This window comes from Nymphaea colorata, chromosome 3 (assembly GCF_008831285.2).
Source record: "Nymphaea colorata isolate Beijing-Zhang1983 chromosome 3, ASM883128v2, whole genome shotgun sequence".
NCBI lineage: Eukaryota > Viridiplantae > Streptophyta > Magnoliopsida > Nymphaeales > Nymphaeaceae > Nymphaea > Nymphaea colorata.
The window spans coordinates 24,207,309-24,220,545 of record NC_045140.1 but is presented as its reverse complement, the minus strand read 5'-3'; the positions used below and the strand labels follow the sequence as shown (position 1 = coordinate 24,220,545).

General features: G+C 43.4%; 1 protein-coding gene across 1 annotated transcript; it reads left to right on the top strand.

Annotated features, from left to right (window-relative positions):
• Window positions 1–3,701, top strand: LOC116250255 (receptor-like protein kinase 7). The gene is made up of 2 exons (XM_031623852.2): window positions 1–2,758; window positions 2,850–3,701. Exons 1-2 carry the CDS (start codon window positions 106–108, stop codon window positions 3,266–3,268), a joined length of 3,072 nt encoding a protein of 1,023 aa, XP_031479712.1. The 5' UTR covers window positions 1–105; the 3' UTR covers window positions 3,269–3,701.
• The last annotated feature ends 9,536 nt before the right edge of the window (window positions 3,702–13,237 follow it).

Genomic DNA, 13,237 nt, shown 5'->3' with positions numbered 1-13,237 from the left:
TCTCTGCATGTCCCTCCCATCCGACGAAGGAGCACTGTAAAAGGACACAGAAAAGAAAGAAAGGCGGCCACAGGAAGGACCCCACCATGTCTGGTTGGTGTTAAAATGTTGACGACTCTTCTACTTCCCTCTTGGACTCCACAGACCCAAGCGAGACTCCCCCTCGACACGCAAAAGATGACGGCCGATGTCTTCCTTTGGCATCGTTTCTTCATACCTTTCCTCCTTCTTTCTTGCTTTTCCGGCGTCGGAAGTTCCCAAGAGACCAGGGCACTGCTGGACTTGAAGGCCGCTCTCCAGCCCTCCTCGCCCACCGACGTCTTCCATTCCTGGAAGGAGTCCGACGTCTCCCCCTGCAATTGGACTGGAATCACTTGCGACTCATCCCTTTCCGTCACCGCGATCTCCCTAAGCAGCCGGAACCTCACCGGTGTCTTTCCCTTGGACTCGCTGTGTAGGCTCCCCAAGCTCCAGAAGCTCGACCTCTCGAAGAACGCTCTGAAGGGAGGCCTCTCTCCTTGGATCAACAACTGCAGCGGCCTCCAATACCTCGACCTCTCCTTCAACTTCCTTACCGGTCAGGTGCCAGAACTATGGAACCTCGCCAACCTCAGGGCCCTTAATCTCTCGGACAACGTATTCACCGGGCCGTTCCCCGTGAGCTCCCTGCGAAACAAAACGTATCTCGCATGGCTGAGCCTTGGGGATAATCCCTTCGACCGGTGCCCGTTTCCCGAGGAGATCCTCCTACTCCGGCAGCTCAGGTGGATCTATCTCTCGGATACCAATCTCAATGGGAAGATTCCACCCGCGATCGGTGACCTGACGGAGCTCGTAAACTTGGAGCTTGCCGACAACTTCTTGTCAGGGGAGATTCCGGTGGAGATAACCAAGCTCACGAACCTCTGGCAGATCGAGTTGTATAACAATTCCTTTACCGGAAAAATTCCGGTGGGATTTGGCAAGCTTTCCAAATTGGAGTACTTTGATGCCTCCACGAACCATCTCGAGGGAGACCTCTCTGAGCTGAGGAACCTGACAAACCTCGTGTCTCTGCAGCTGTTCGACAACAACCTTTCCGGCACGATCCCTACGGAATTCGGTGATTTCAAGAGGCTTGTGAACCTCTCTCTGTACTCGAATTCGCTAGAAGGAACTCTGCCTTCGAAACTCGGCAGCTGGGCGGAATTCAACTTCATCGATGTCTCGGACAATTTCCTGACTGGGGAGATCCCGCCGGATATGTGTGCAAAGGGAACAATGACGAGATTGCTGCTCCTTAACAACAACTTCACCGGCTTGATTCCGGCAACCTATGCCAACTGTAAATCGATGGTACGCTTTAGAGTAACGAACAACTCGCTCTCCGGAGTCGTTCCCGCCGGAATTTGGGGCCTGCCGAACGTCGTCATCATCGATCTAACAAGCAATTCCTTCGAAGGACTCGTGACTTCAGACATCAAGAACGCGGGAACCTTGGCTCAGCTATTCATTTCCGACAACAAGTTTTCCGGCAGCCTTCCACTGGAAATCTGCCAGGCGTCCTCCTTAATGGAGATCGACGCAAGCAACAACCTACTCTCCGGTGAGATTCCGCCCACAATCGGCCAACTTCGAAAGCTCAACAGGCTGAAGCTGGATCAGAATGCATTCACCGGCAGCCTACCGGATTCATTGGGGTCATGCGCAGCCCTAAACGAACTAAATCTTGCCAGCAACAATCTCTCCGGAGAGATACCATCCTCCTTGGGTAACGTCCGGGTCCTCAACGCCCTCAACCTCTCGATGAACGAGCTCTCTGGTGAGATACCTGCGAGCTTCTCGTCATTGAAACTCAGTGTCCTGGACCTCTCCAACAACCGCCTCAGTGGTCCGATCCCTCCCACCCTCGCCAATGACGCGTACACCGGAAGCTTCGCCGGTAACCCTGGTCTCTGCAGTTTTAATGCCGGGAGATTCCGGCCATGTGCCACAGGCTCTGGTGCGTCATCCAATAGGGCCTTGATTATCTGTTCCGTCCTCGCCACAGCCCTGCTCCTTTTGTCGCTCGGCTTCTTCGTCCATCTCAAGCGGCAGAGGTCCAACGAAGGCCCGAGCCGGGACAACTCCTGGGACCTCAAATCATTCCGAGTCCTGACATTTACGGAGCACGAGATCACCAGCGCCATCAAGGAGGAGAACCGGATCGGAAAGGGCGGCTCGGGCGAGGTGTATCGTGTCGACCTGGACAACGGCAGCACGGTGGCCGTGAAGCACATCGCGAACCTAGAGCCGGAGGAGAATCACCGGAGGAGCAGCCGGGGCACGGCGGCAATGCTAGTGAAAGACAAAGCCGACGGGAAGTGGAAGGAGTTTGAGGCGGAGGTGGCGGTGCTGAGTTCTATCCGCCACCTGAACGTGGTGAAGCTCTTCTGCAGTATCACGAGCGACGACTCCAGCCTGCTGGTGTACGAGTACCTGCCCAACGGCAGCCTCTGGGAGCAACTGCACGGCGGCCGGAGCAAAAACGGCCTCGACTGGCCGACCCGTTACCGCGTGGCCGCCGGGGCGGCCAAGGGACTGGAGTACCTCCACCACGGCTGCGAGCGGCCCATCATCCACCGCGACGTCAAGTCCAGCAACATCCTCCTCGACGAGTTCTTCCAAGCGCGGATCGCCGACTTCGGCCTCGCGAAGGTGGCCAAGGCGTCCGGCGGCGGAGCCAAGGACCCCTCCTCCGCCCACACCGTCGCCGGAACACACGGCTACATCGCTCCAGGTACCAAATCCAGATCCATTAAACATGGGCCCACCCACCGATCAATCTTTAAGCACATGGCACTTAACAATGGTTTCCTTTTCCTTTTCAGAATACGCGTACACGTACAGGATAAACGAGAAGAGCGACGTGTACAGCTTCGGGGTGGTGCTCATGGAGCTGGTGACCGGAAAAAGGCCGATCGAGCCGGAGTTCGGCGACGGTAAAGATCTGGTTCATTGGGTCTCCAGTCGGATCACCACGAAGGAGAGCGTGATGGGGTTGGTGGACCCCAGGATACCGGAGGCGCTGAGGGAGGACGTGGTCAAGGTGCTGAGGGTGGCAGTGTTGTGCACGGCCCGGCTGCCCAACCTGAGGCCCACCATGAGGGTGGTCGTTCAGATGCTGGAGGAGATCGGCGACCCAGAACCACGGGTTTTTCTGTACCCCATAAAATCGAAGCGCAAGGACGATAACGAGGAGGAAGATGAGGAAAACCCCAAATCTCAGAAGCCAAAATCAAGCCCTTGAGGGCGACTCCGCAGTTGAGCCCCGGCGGGAGCCATGGCTCCTGATGCTGGGCCGCCTTGCCGTTCGGTCGACGTCAGGCTTGAACCGACCCGCTCTGCCTCCGGTTGAGTGGCAACCGGAAAAATGTAAATTAGATCCATAAGTGGTGTCATGTGCCTGAAAGCTGAATAAACATAGCAGCCAGCACTGTTACAGTCTCCGATTCGCAGCCTCCTAGGCATGGTGAAGCCTAGATGTCAACGACCTTTTGATAATTACGATCGTTTTGTATTAAGAGAACCTGATTTTTCAGGTATGAACACCGAACCCCGTATAGTTACTGCATTTTTAGTAAAAGATCATCTGACAGTTGGTATGATCTCATAAAGGAAGTCATGTGATCTCTCTAATAATTCTTAGCAAACGACGTTACGACGGCTTGTTTCGGAGAATTCATACCAACAGATTGGAAGTGACTGATCACGGAACTCAAGGCAATACGAGCATAAATTCAAGCAATGAGTCGTCTTGGAGTAATGTCTCTGCATGGACACATTCTCGTCTCTATTGGCTGTTCAGACGAATTTCTAGAAGAGAATTGATGAGGGCCATGTCTCCTAGTTGTTGATATATATAAAATATCAAACGTCATAAGGTTGTTAGTGGGCGTGGCCTGGTTGCTTCTGCTTTCAAGGACAGGTGGGTGGGGGAAGGTCGGAAGTGACGACGAAGCTTCGCTGGGCGATGGAAAGTGGGATAAATTTCTCGCTTGTGAACAAAATATGCAAAACTGCCAAACGTGGAGCGTCTTTTTGTCGTGCCGTGCAAATTGGTGAGACTAAGTTCATGGCCGCCCATGCATTCCGTATCAATAAAATATGCCTTGAATTAGGCTGGATTAATAAGGAGTGTCTTACAATTAGAATTTTTTTAATTAATATAAGGTAATTTGCATTTGTTTTGTTTAACTATACAAGGAGATCAATTTAATATTTAGTACCAACTTTATAACTAGATTAACTTGTTTTCCCGTTGCATTACCATTGCGAGAGGCGTTTATATTCGACTCTTTCGATAAGCTGTAGCTACGTTTGACCAATGTATAGAATATTTAAAAATTATTAAATTGTGCTACGTAAGTAAGCATGGCCATGTCATTTAGAAATTTGATATAAAAGAAAAGTGATGGACACTGTTGCCCCTGCTTCTAGGACAATGGGAAATGCTTCTTTGAATCAACTAGCCACTTTTTCATGTCCAATTCAACCTGGAAACGGTAATATATTCAAATTATTCATTCAACTGCGAGAAATGTATTTTTTATCGGAACCTGACACAAGATATATTTCTTACTTGACATGGATGACCCGTGGGCTAGCTGTACATGTATTTGTTAGTGTTAAAGTGTATACTAGTTTCATATACTTTTTCGTTTGAGATCCTGTTTTACTTATTTTAAAAATTCAACTAGTTGGTACTTGGGTAGGCACACGGGAAGTTGGGGAGTGAGGGCTGTTAATGAGTCTACTAACTCGAGCTCGATTCGTTTATTAAACGAAACGAGTCGAGTTTGAGTTAATAAATAAACGAGTCGAGTTCGAGTTAATAAATAAACTCAACAATCTAAACAAGTCGAGCTCGAGTTAGGTAGGTTTGGCTGGGTTAAACTCAGTTAAACTTGAGAAAGAAAATATATAAAATACATTTCATAAAATTATAAAAAAAATAGATTTTTAAATGGGTATGCTCATGACTGGTATGTGAGAGGTTCCCTGTTCAAATCTATTTAAGTGAGTCGTGTCGTTCGAGTTGGCTCAACTTGAACTCGCTCATGGACGGCCCGGCCCTAAAGGAAGTCCCTCATCTTATAACAACCCATTGTTATTCTTTACATTCGGCAGGTGGAAATTGCTATGTTATGCTCTTATAGATCTGAATCTTTATTTGCTAAGTAGGTTACATCTTCCAAGTTTTATGAAAACAATATTCGTGGAAACTGTGTATGGTCTTCACCTGATGAACAGCCTTTACGTGTCCTCTTTACTATTTCCTCTTCTGTTTTGTGGTTTCTAAAAATTTTCGGGCCTTCCATTACTTAAAATCGACCTTATATTCACAAAAATAGGCACCAATTATTTCTGCTTTGGCGATTAGAGGAAAGTGAAATGTCGTGCCTTTCACCTTCTTGGGGCTCATAAAGTAAAACCAGTGTTGCCGTCAAGTTATGTGGTTTACGTTGGGAGTAAAAAACATCATTCTAATGTAGGTCCTTTTCACACCCCCACAACCTCCTTTCCCTTGTTCTTAGGGTTTCTAGGGCTGCTTAGTGGTATGGATGAACTTATTCTAGGGCTGCTTAGTGGTATGGATGAACTTATTGTTAGATCTAGGCAGCGGAATGGTGGCCTGCAATCAGCTCCTTCTTCTTTGCACAGCATGTTCTCAGGCAGCGTCCAACAAGGGGCAGCACCTATATGAAAAGAAAGAAGAAGAAAAAGTAAACAGAAGCATGTTATCGGGTTTGCATTTAGGAGGCATAAGGTTGGCTAATCTCACCATTAATCCTAAGCAAAAGATAAGCTGACCTTTTATAGACCGCCTCCTACGTTTTTTCAATGCCCAACAACAAAAGGTTACAGCCAAAGAGATTAATTTTCTCAATTAATAGGCAGTTTTCTTATTTAATTATCTCTTGCAGTTACAAGATATAGAGATAAAGATCAGAGCCACTATCCAACACTTATGTCTACTATAGTTACAGTCTATAAAAATAGCACCCACGAAAATTAAACTAATAATCATGCTTTCATTGGTTCACCAACCCGAAAAACTAAGTTTCGCCCTTTGGGACTTAATTTTATGTATAAAACTGGTTCATCCCAGGCGGTTTTAAGTATAGTTTGGGTCTCAATGATAGGTAAGAGGTGTCATCAATGTTCATGCCGCAGAGGCCCTTAGTCATCCCACTGATCAATGGCGTTCACATGTCTTCAACTTTTTCCATCTCTTCTGAATGATAGGTGACCCACCAACCTGTCTTATGCACCCACTCCACACGAGAATCCGGCTGCACAAGAACCCCACCGGGTAATTTTGAAATGAGCAGGAAGAAAGCAGTGGTTTGGTAAAGAGGGCAGTCAAACGTGAAGACTGTCCCCTGTTCAACTCTGAACCTCAGTCAAAGAAGCCATTACTCACCTTAGGTGGCAGCCCATCAGAGCATGACCACTGCCGGTTTGAATAATGGAGATTCATATCCTGTCCAATCAATCGGTAATGCTTATGTCTTAGCTCCACCATCATTTGGATGAGCACATCACTCCTAGTGATCGAAGAGGAGATATGGCCCTGCATTTCTTTATCGAATCCACTTGCTTTCGTGTTGAAATTGAAATGATGCGCAGTTGTCTTTGTCAATGAAGGAAATTAAATATGGCGGAGTGCAGAACTTCTGTCTCTGCTTCTGTTTTGGTTCTAATTTCATAATCATTCGGATGCATAGCGCCACGGACTTACGTAGAAAAGAAACGACGGATTGCAGTTTTGACTGTTGAAGATTATTACTGTTGAAATTTGTATCTCAGATTGCGTCGTGGTTTCCTGAAATTGGCAAGGAAACTTCACACTTTTTTTCTTGTTACTCGATAGAATTGTTTTCTTCTTTCAAACAAGCAAAAGAAGTCGTGAATAAGAAAGGCGTCACTGTTGGCTGCGATTCCTGCTCACTGCGCCCCTGCCCATCTAGTGTAGACGACTCTTCAACTTTACCAACTTCACAGAAACCGGCATTGCATGTCAACATCCGTCGTCGCAGAGAGGGAGACGGATGTGGAAAAATATTTTCGTTGGTCTTCCTAAAACAAGAAGGTAAACCAAATGATCTGTCGGCTTCGCTCATGCTCATTGGCTTGATGCTTATCCGTGTGCATTTGATATGCGCCAATCAATATTTAGGTCACGTACAATACGCTCTGTATGAATTCGAAGCTTAATTTGAAAGTATAAATAGCCAATCTTTCTTATCAGATCTGACAGTTTGATATGAATCTTTCAATATAACGCATATAGGTAAGGAATTATAGGTTCCATATAATTGATTGAAAAAAGATAGATATATATGCGCATAGTTATGCAATGCCTAGGTCCAGTTAGAGTTTTAAGACTTACAACAAGCTGGAGGGAGGGAAAAGATGGGCATCCGCTCTGGGTCGACAGCTTAACACAGCCAAGATGAGGTGACCCGGACATGAAAAAGCAGCATATGGCTGTTCCTTATTGCATTTGACTGAGTGACAGCTTCGACTCTCTGCTGGACAGTAGATTTTTCCCGCTCAGTTAATCACAAATCTAATATTCCCTCGACGTGGCCGACCCGGCTTTACTAATTACTGCTAACCCAGTCTGGCCCTTAACCTAGCACAGTCCAAAGTCCACACAAATCTGAACGGCCCGCTCCAACATTAGCCCCAACTATATAATCGCCCCTTGATGTGAGAAGAAGCTCTGTGTCATTCTTGTCCCTACTGGAACTGATTCCAGCCCTAGTTATGACAAATGCAGCTGTATCAGTCCTTTAGCCGGACACGGCCAAACCACGCGTCGGCCACGATCATAAAAGTCGGATTGGTGGACCCTAACTTTGGTCGACCATGCCCATCAAGGTGCAGCCTAGCTGGGAGGCTGGGTCCTTGCAGAGAGAGACCCACATCTAAATGGATTATGGGCTTGAGGTTAGGAGCGGAACTAGAAATTGTTTTTGTCGTTCATAGTTAACACATTTTTAATTAGCCTTTGGGCAGTGACTCGGGTTTCATGAGGCTGTCCCATATAGTTGAACTCAGATCCGTAAATTCAAAATTTCAGGTTGAGTTTTGTGGAGCATGTCCCACGAAGACCCCACCTATCTCCGCCCTTAATTTAATTGAAGCCAGACTCAAAACCCAACTTCCACACTTCAGCATCGACCCAGCCATTTTACATTCGCATGGTGTTTGATCTAAGATTTAAGTGGGCAACTCTTACCTTATTAAGTCCTTGGATTTCAAAGGCCGATCAAGATGAGCTCTTAGAGTCGCAGTTTTGAGAGTCCAATAGCTGGACCCTAAAATCTGAGTTCGCATGGTCCCGCAGGTATCTTTTTTTTTTTTTTGTCGCAGATCACGACAAAGGCTTCAGATGCATAAGCCTATGAAACTATGGACATGACATTCTAGACCTCCAATTATCAACCACTATGTCTGTGTACGTGGTGTCTCCATGAATGGCCCTCCTACTCCCGGTTTCTAAGGAAACCATGTCCGGCCGTGTTCTTGTCATAGAGAAAATGAGATCTATTGTTAGTAGGCCACTGTAAGTGTAAAGGTGCGGTTTATTGATTGTCATGCTCCTCCATTCAGAAAGAGGAAATACGGATCATGACTGGGCCATGTGCTCACCTCTTCCAATCTCGAAAAAGCACTGTCTCGAATCTGATCAATCGTTATCCTTGTTTGTAGGTGGAAACCTCTTAGGAAGAACCTGATTTAGATTCTTCCAACAAGTGGTTAGACTGGATATCCCATGAATCTGATCCCTGTTATTTAAAAGAGCAGGTCACTATCTGGTTGGGGTTCTCAAAAAACATGAGTTTTATAGTTCAAGCTTCGAGATCAACGTACTTACAATGTCCTGCTTGCGAAATACCAATGAACTAAATCGATCTAGATTCGCTTATTAGCCTCTCGCCTTTAGTTACATGTGCTGAAACGAAGCAAACTAGAACAGTTTTTTGTCCGCTGGCTTTTCTCTGCTTTTTTTGAGATTAACAATCAATCATCGCCTGGAGAAGATCTGAAGTTCCATCCATTTCATCTACCTCTAAAGTCCTTGACGGTGTTGGAACTTGGTTAAGATATGGTACACCCGTCAGCTAAAACATGGAGATCTCGCTTGGAGAAGATCTGAAGTTCCATCCATTTCATCTACCTCTAAAGTCCTTGATCGTGTCGGAACTTAAGTAAGATTTAATACACCCGTCAGCTAAAGCATGGAGATCCCACCATTTACGATATAAAAAAACAACACCCATCAAAATCAAAACAAAATAACACCTGTCTGTCGACCAGCTATGTTACATTCCTTAGGTTTTTCTTCGCTTCTTCACCAGCTATTGCTATAATTATAACAAATTTGTGAAGGAGCACCATTATTTTGATTTTGACACGGCTTTACTCATCGATCTCTTCCGTTTGTCCTGTTGTCAGTTACTCTCGACGAACGACATGACAAGATTGGCACACGATGCACAGATAATAAAGAAACGGTGGATTCGGACTTGCGAGGCGAGTTGAAAGTTTGACTGGTAAGAATAATGAGAGAAGAAGATCTGATATTTCGATTGATTATGGCATCGCTCTCGACTGTGATCTTATTTCCATGGAGTCCAGCCGAACGTGAATCGATTTCATTATTGGAGGCGGTGTACTGGCCGGTGACTGTTTTCTTCTCGCTCTAATATGTTCAATTCTTTGACCTCCATTTGCGCAGCAGTCTCAGATAATTTTATGGCCATTGCCAACTTAAGTGACTGCTGCAAAGCTTTACAACTTAGCAAAATCTTAACAACGGCAAATTTACAAGTTTGATTTATCATGTGAACAAGTAATGAGTTCTGAAATTTCTGAATCTCCATATATTAATATCTTATGAAGTTTTATATGATTTAAGGATACAAGCACCTCCAACCGAAACTTTTTAGTTCCAGGGGTTCATGATCTTGTGCACGTATCCAAGCAAAAAGATCTGATTATTCTGCTTTTCAGATCATGATCAGATCCAAGACTCCCTAGCCTGCTTTCACAATGTTCGCGAGTGCAGAGTCGAAACCCCAGTTCGCCGATTCCCCAACTGCAGATTCTTCACCTGAACAAAGCATCAGATCAGAGGATTGTTATTCCATGAATTTGGTTGCTGATGTGATCTGCTTTTTTTATTGAATCCAATGAATTGGACTTTAATATTCGAATCAAATGTTAGATTTTGTCCGAACCATTGGCAGGCCACAGTAGTTAAACAAATTCAAGATCAATATCTCAGATCATGCGAGGGGAGGAGTTAGAAAATTCTGGCTGAAGGTCTCTAATAATAAAATTTTTGAACTTTTAAGGGTCACCAATACAAAACAAATTACCATGAAATGTCAGTATAAAAATAAACATTTGGTTAGAAATGACCCAAATATTTAATAGAAGACCCTGGAAAAAGTAGAACCGGGGAAAAAAATATTCCTTGCAAAGTTATCAAAATGCCCTTATGGTAAAATGTGATAATATGTTTCCCGTGTAAGCAACTGTAACGTAGAAAACCTCTTCATCTTTGTCGCCGTCTCCCTGGACAAAAGAAGAGTGGGCGATGGCTGTCGGTCCTCACTGTCGTTGAGCCTATGATAAAAAAAAAATTACGAATCTTTCATCAAGTCTACAGTTGTTCACCAAACCGACGAGATCTCCGTCTTTTATTAGCCTGCGATCCATACCCACTAGGATGGCTTTCTAGAATGTGCTTAATTTTTGCCACTTACATGTCCACTTTTTCGATATTATAGATTAATCTGAATTCATTCTAAGGAAGAATTTCATAAAATGATATTTCTACATATATCTGTAAATAGAATCCACATTGAGAGGTACTTTTCCCTTCAAGTTTCGTAAGATGAACCACATCGGCCGATATGTATGTCTATCTACATGAATCTTAGTTATCAAATGCTGAATTTCTGATCTGGCCAAAAAAATTAAAAAAAAAAAACTCCAATGATCCTTACTCTCGGATGAAAATCTATTGGCAGAGATGGTACCTTGATTCAGTGTAATAAAACCCGTGAAAAAGGTGTGTAACATAATTGGTTGGTTTGAGGGCTGTAACATAATTTACTTTTTTGAATGTTACTTTTTTAAACTATAAGTAGTGACATGCACAACACTCGAGTTGAACAATATACCACCTAAATCCCAAAATAATCCTAAACCCTTGAGACAGGAAGAATGAGGTCGGTTCACCTCTTGCATGCCACCAAATAGAACCCGTGATAGTTCTGGTGAACTAAGCTTGACCAATTGTTTCAACTGAGTATAAGCCCATGCCGTTAGGTCTTTGGTCTTATCAAACTCGCCCGTTGGTAGGGCTGCACACGAGCCGAGTCGAGCTCGACTCGATTAACTCGATTAGCTCGTCTAAATAAAATATGATCCTTCTTTTTAAAATATCTAGTAAATTTCATTAAGTGGAATGAAATTTGTGAATCACTCAACGGAGTCAACCCTGCCAACAGTTTAGAGCTGCAAATAGACACCATTTGGTATTAGACTGTTCTCATTATTAACTATTATAGAATCATAAGCTGATGACTGAACAACTGAACAAAATGGAAATAGGACAATGTATATAAACGAGTCGAGTCGAGTATAAACGAGTCGAGTTCTTAAAACTCGAACTCGACTCGTTTACTCATTCGAGTTTCATTGTAAGCTCGAACTCGACTCGTTTATAAACGAGTCGAGCTCGAGCCGAATTTAACCGGGCGAGTTCGAGTCGAGCCCGAGCTGGCTCGACTCGTTGTGCAGCCCTACCCATTGGTACAGTTTGTCATCCGCGTCCGTCTAGTTGCTCAATACTAGCGGCAATTAAAACTTACATATAAATATCAAATTTTAATTAGTTTAAACTATAAAAAATACTTGATATTAGCTATACAAGTTCAAATATACAAGTTCAAAAGTATGCAGATAGAAGATCATGGGAAAATTTTTCTCCACCAAATGTGCTCCAGCAGTAACGTGAACGTGAGTAGTTAGCAAGTGAATGCGCATTTCGTCTCCTTTTGCACCAGGAGATTCACTTTCCAGGATGACGTTGATGGGACTTTGTGTCCAGTGACGAGATTAAACTATAAAGATACATGTGTTGTTTGATAATTAATAAAGAGTGTAGTTTGAAGTTGTTTGATTGTCATAGATTCATAAAACACCATAAAAATTATTTTTACAATAGATTCATCACACATCTTGAAAATTGTTGCATGAATATTTTTGAAAAGACTTTTAAAAACATGAATCAATTACAAAATATTCCATTTGCCAAACAGCGCTCTAAAAGGCAACCACACAGTTTTATGTCCTACTACATACAGTTTATATGACTATATCATATCTGAATCCCCACGTAAACCTCCTTTGAGTCCGACCTTCAAATTCACCCAAAAATCCAAATCCATTTTTTTAATTCACATATGAAACCGATATTCAAAATGTATTGATTTTTTATAGGACGTGTATTTAAAACGGAACATGTATCCAAATCTGAATCCGATTAAAATTTATTTAAAACCAAATAAGACGAGATACCATTTCTTAAATCTATATCCATCAACCAAATGCTAATTTTTTTTTTTCTATATCTCATTTTTTTTTGAAGTAGTTCATTCACAATCCAATCTATTGACATCTCTCCATAGTTTCACGTGTCGTTAATGAACATACTTTTCAGGATCCTTATTGATGAACTGCGAAATCACTAATTAATCATAGTGAGCGTTTTAAGTTTGTCATTATCCATATTCCCTTTACTTATTTGCCTTTCATCGTGCAAGCCATCAATAATGCACTTGTAGGTAGCTTTTTATAGCTCTTTTAATTTGGAACCCACTTAACTTCTCATCAAGGTGGATTACCAAAAACATGGTTTAAATATAATTTTTTGATAAAAAGAAATTGCTTGTAACTGTTAAACTTGTGATATAGAACTAATTTTATATATAAAAAAAAACCATTTTGTTAAACTTTTTTTTTTTCATTTGCATTCATGGAGCATATACTTATAGGGATGTCAATATACCCAACTTGAATTGGATATCCGACAAAACAGATCCGAAAAAATCAGATATTGAAAAAAAATTAATATCGGATTAAGAAATCGGATTGGATCTGGATTTAATAAATGGCATTCTATCAGACT

What these genes read in the sequence shown, in the direction of transcription:
- LOC116250255 (XM_031623852.2), top strand. Translation starts at nt 106, where the DNA reads ATGTTGACGACTCTTCTACTTCCCTCTTGGACTCCACAGACCCAAGCG. An exon ending in ACACGGCTACATCGCTCCAG is followed by an intron (nt 2,759 to 2,849) that starts GTACCAAATCCA and finishes TTTCCTTTTCAG; the next exon opens with AATACGCGTACACGTACAGG.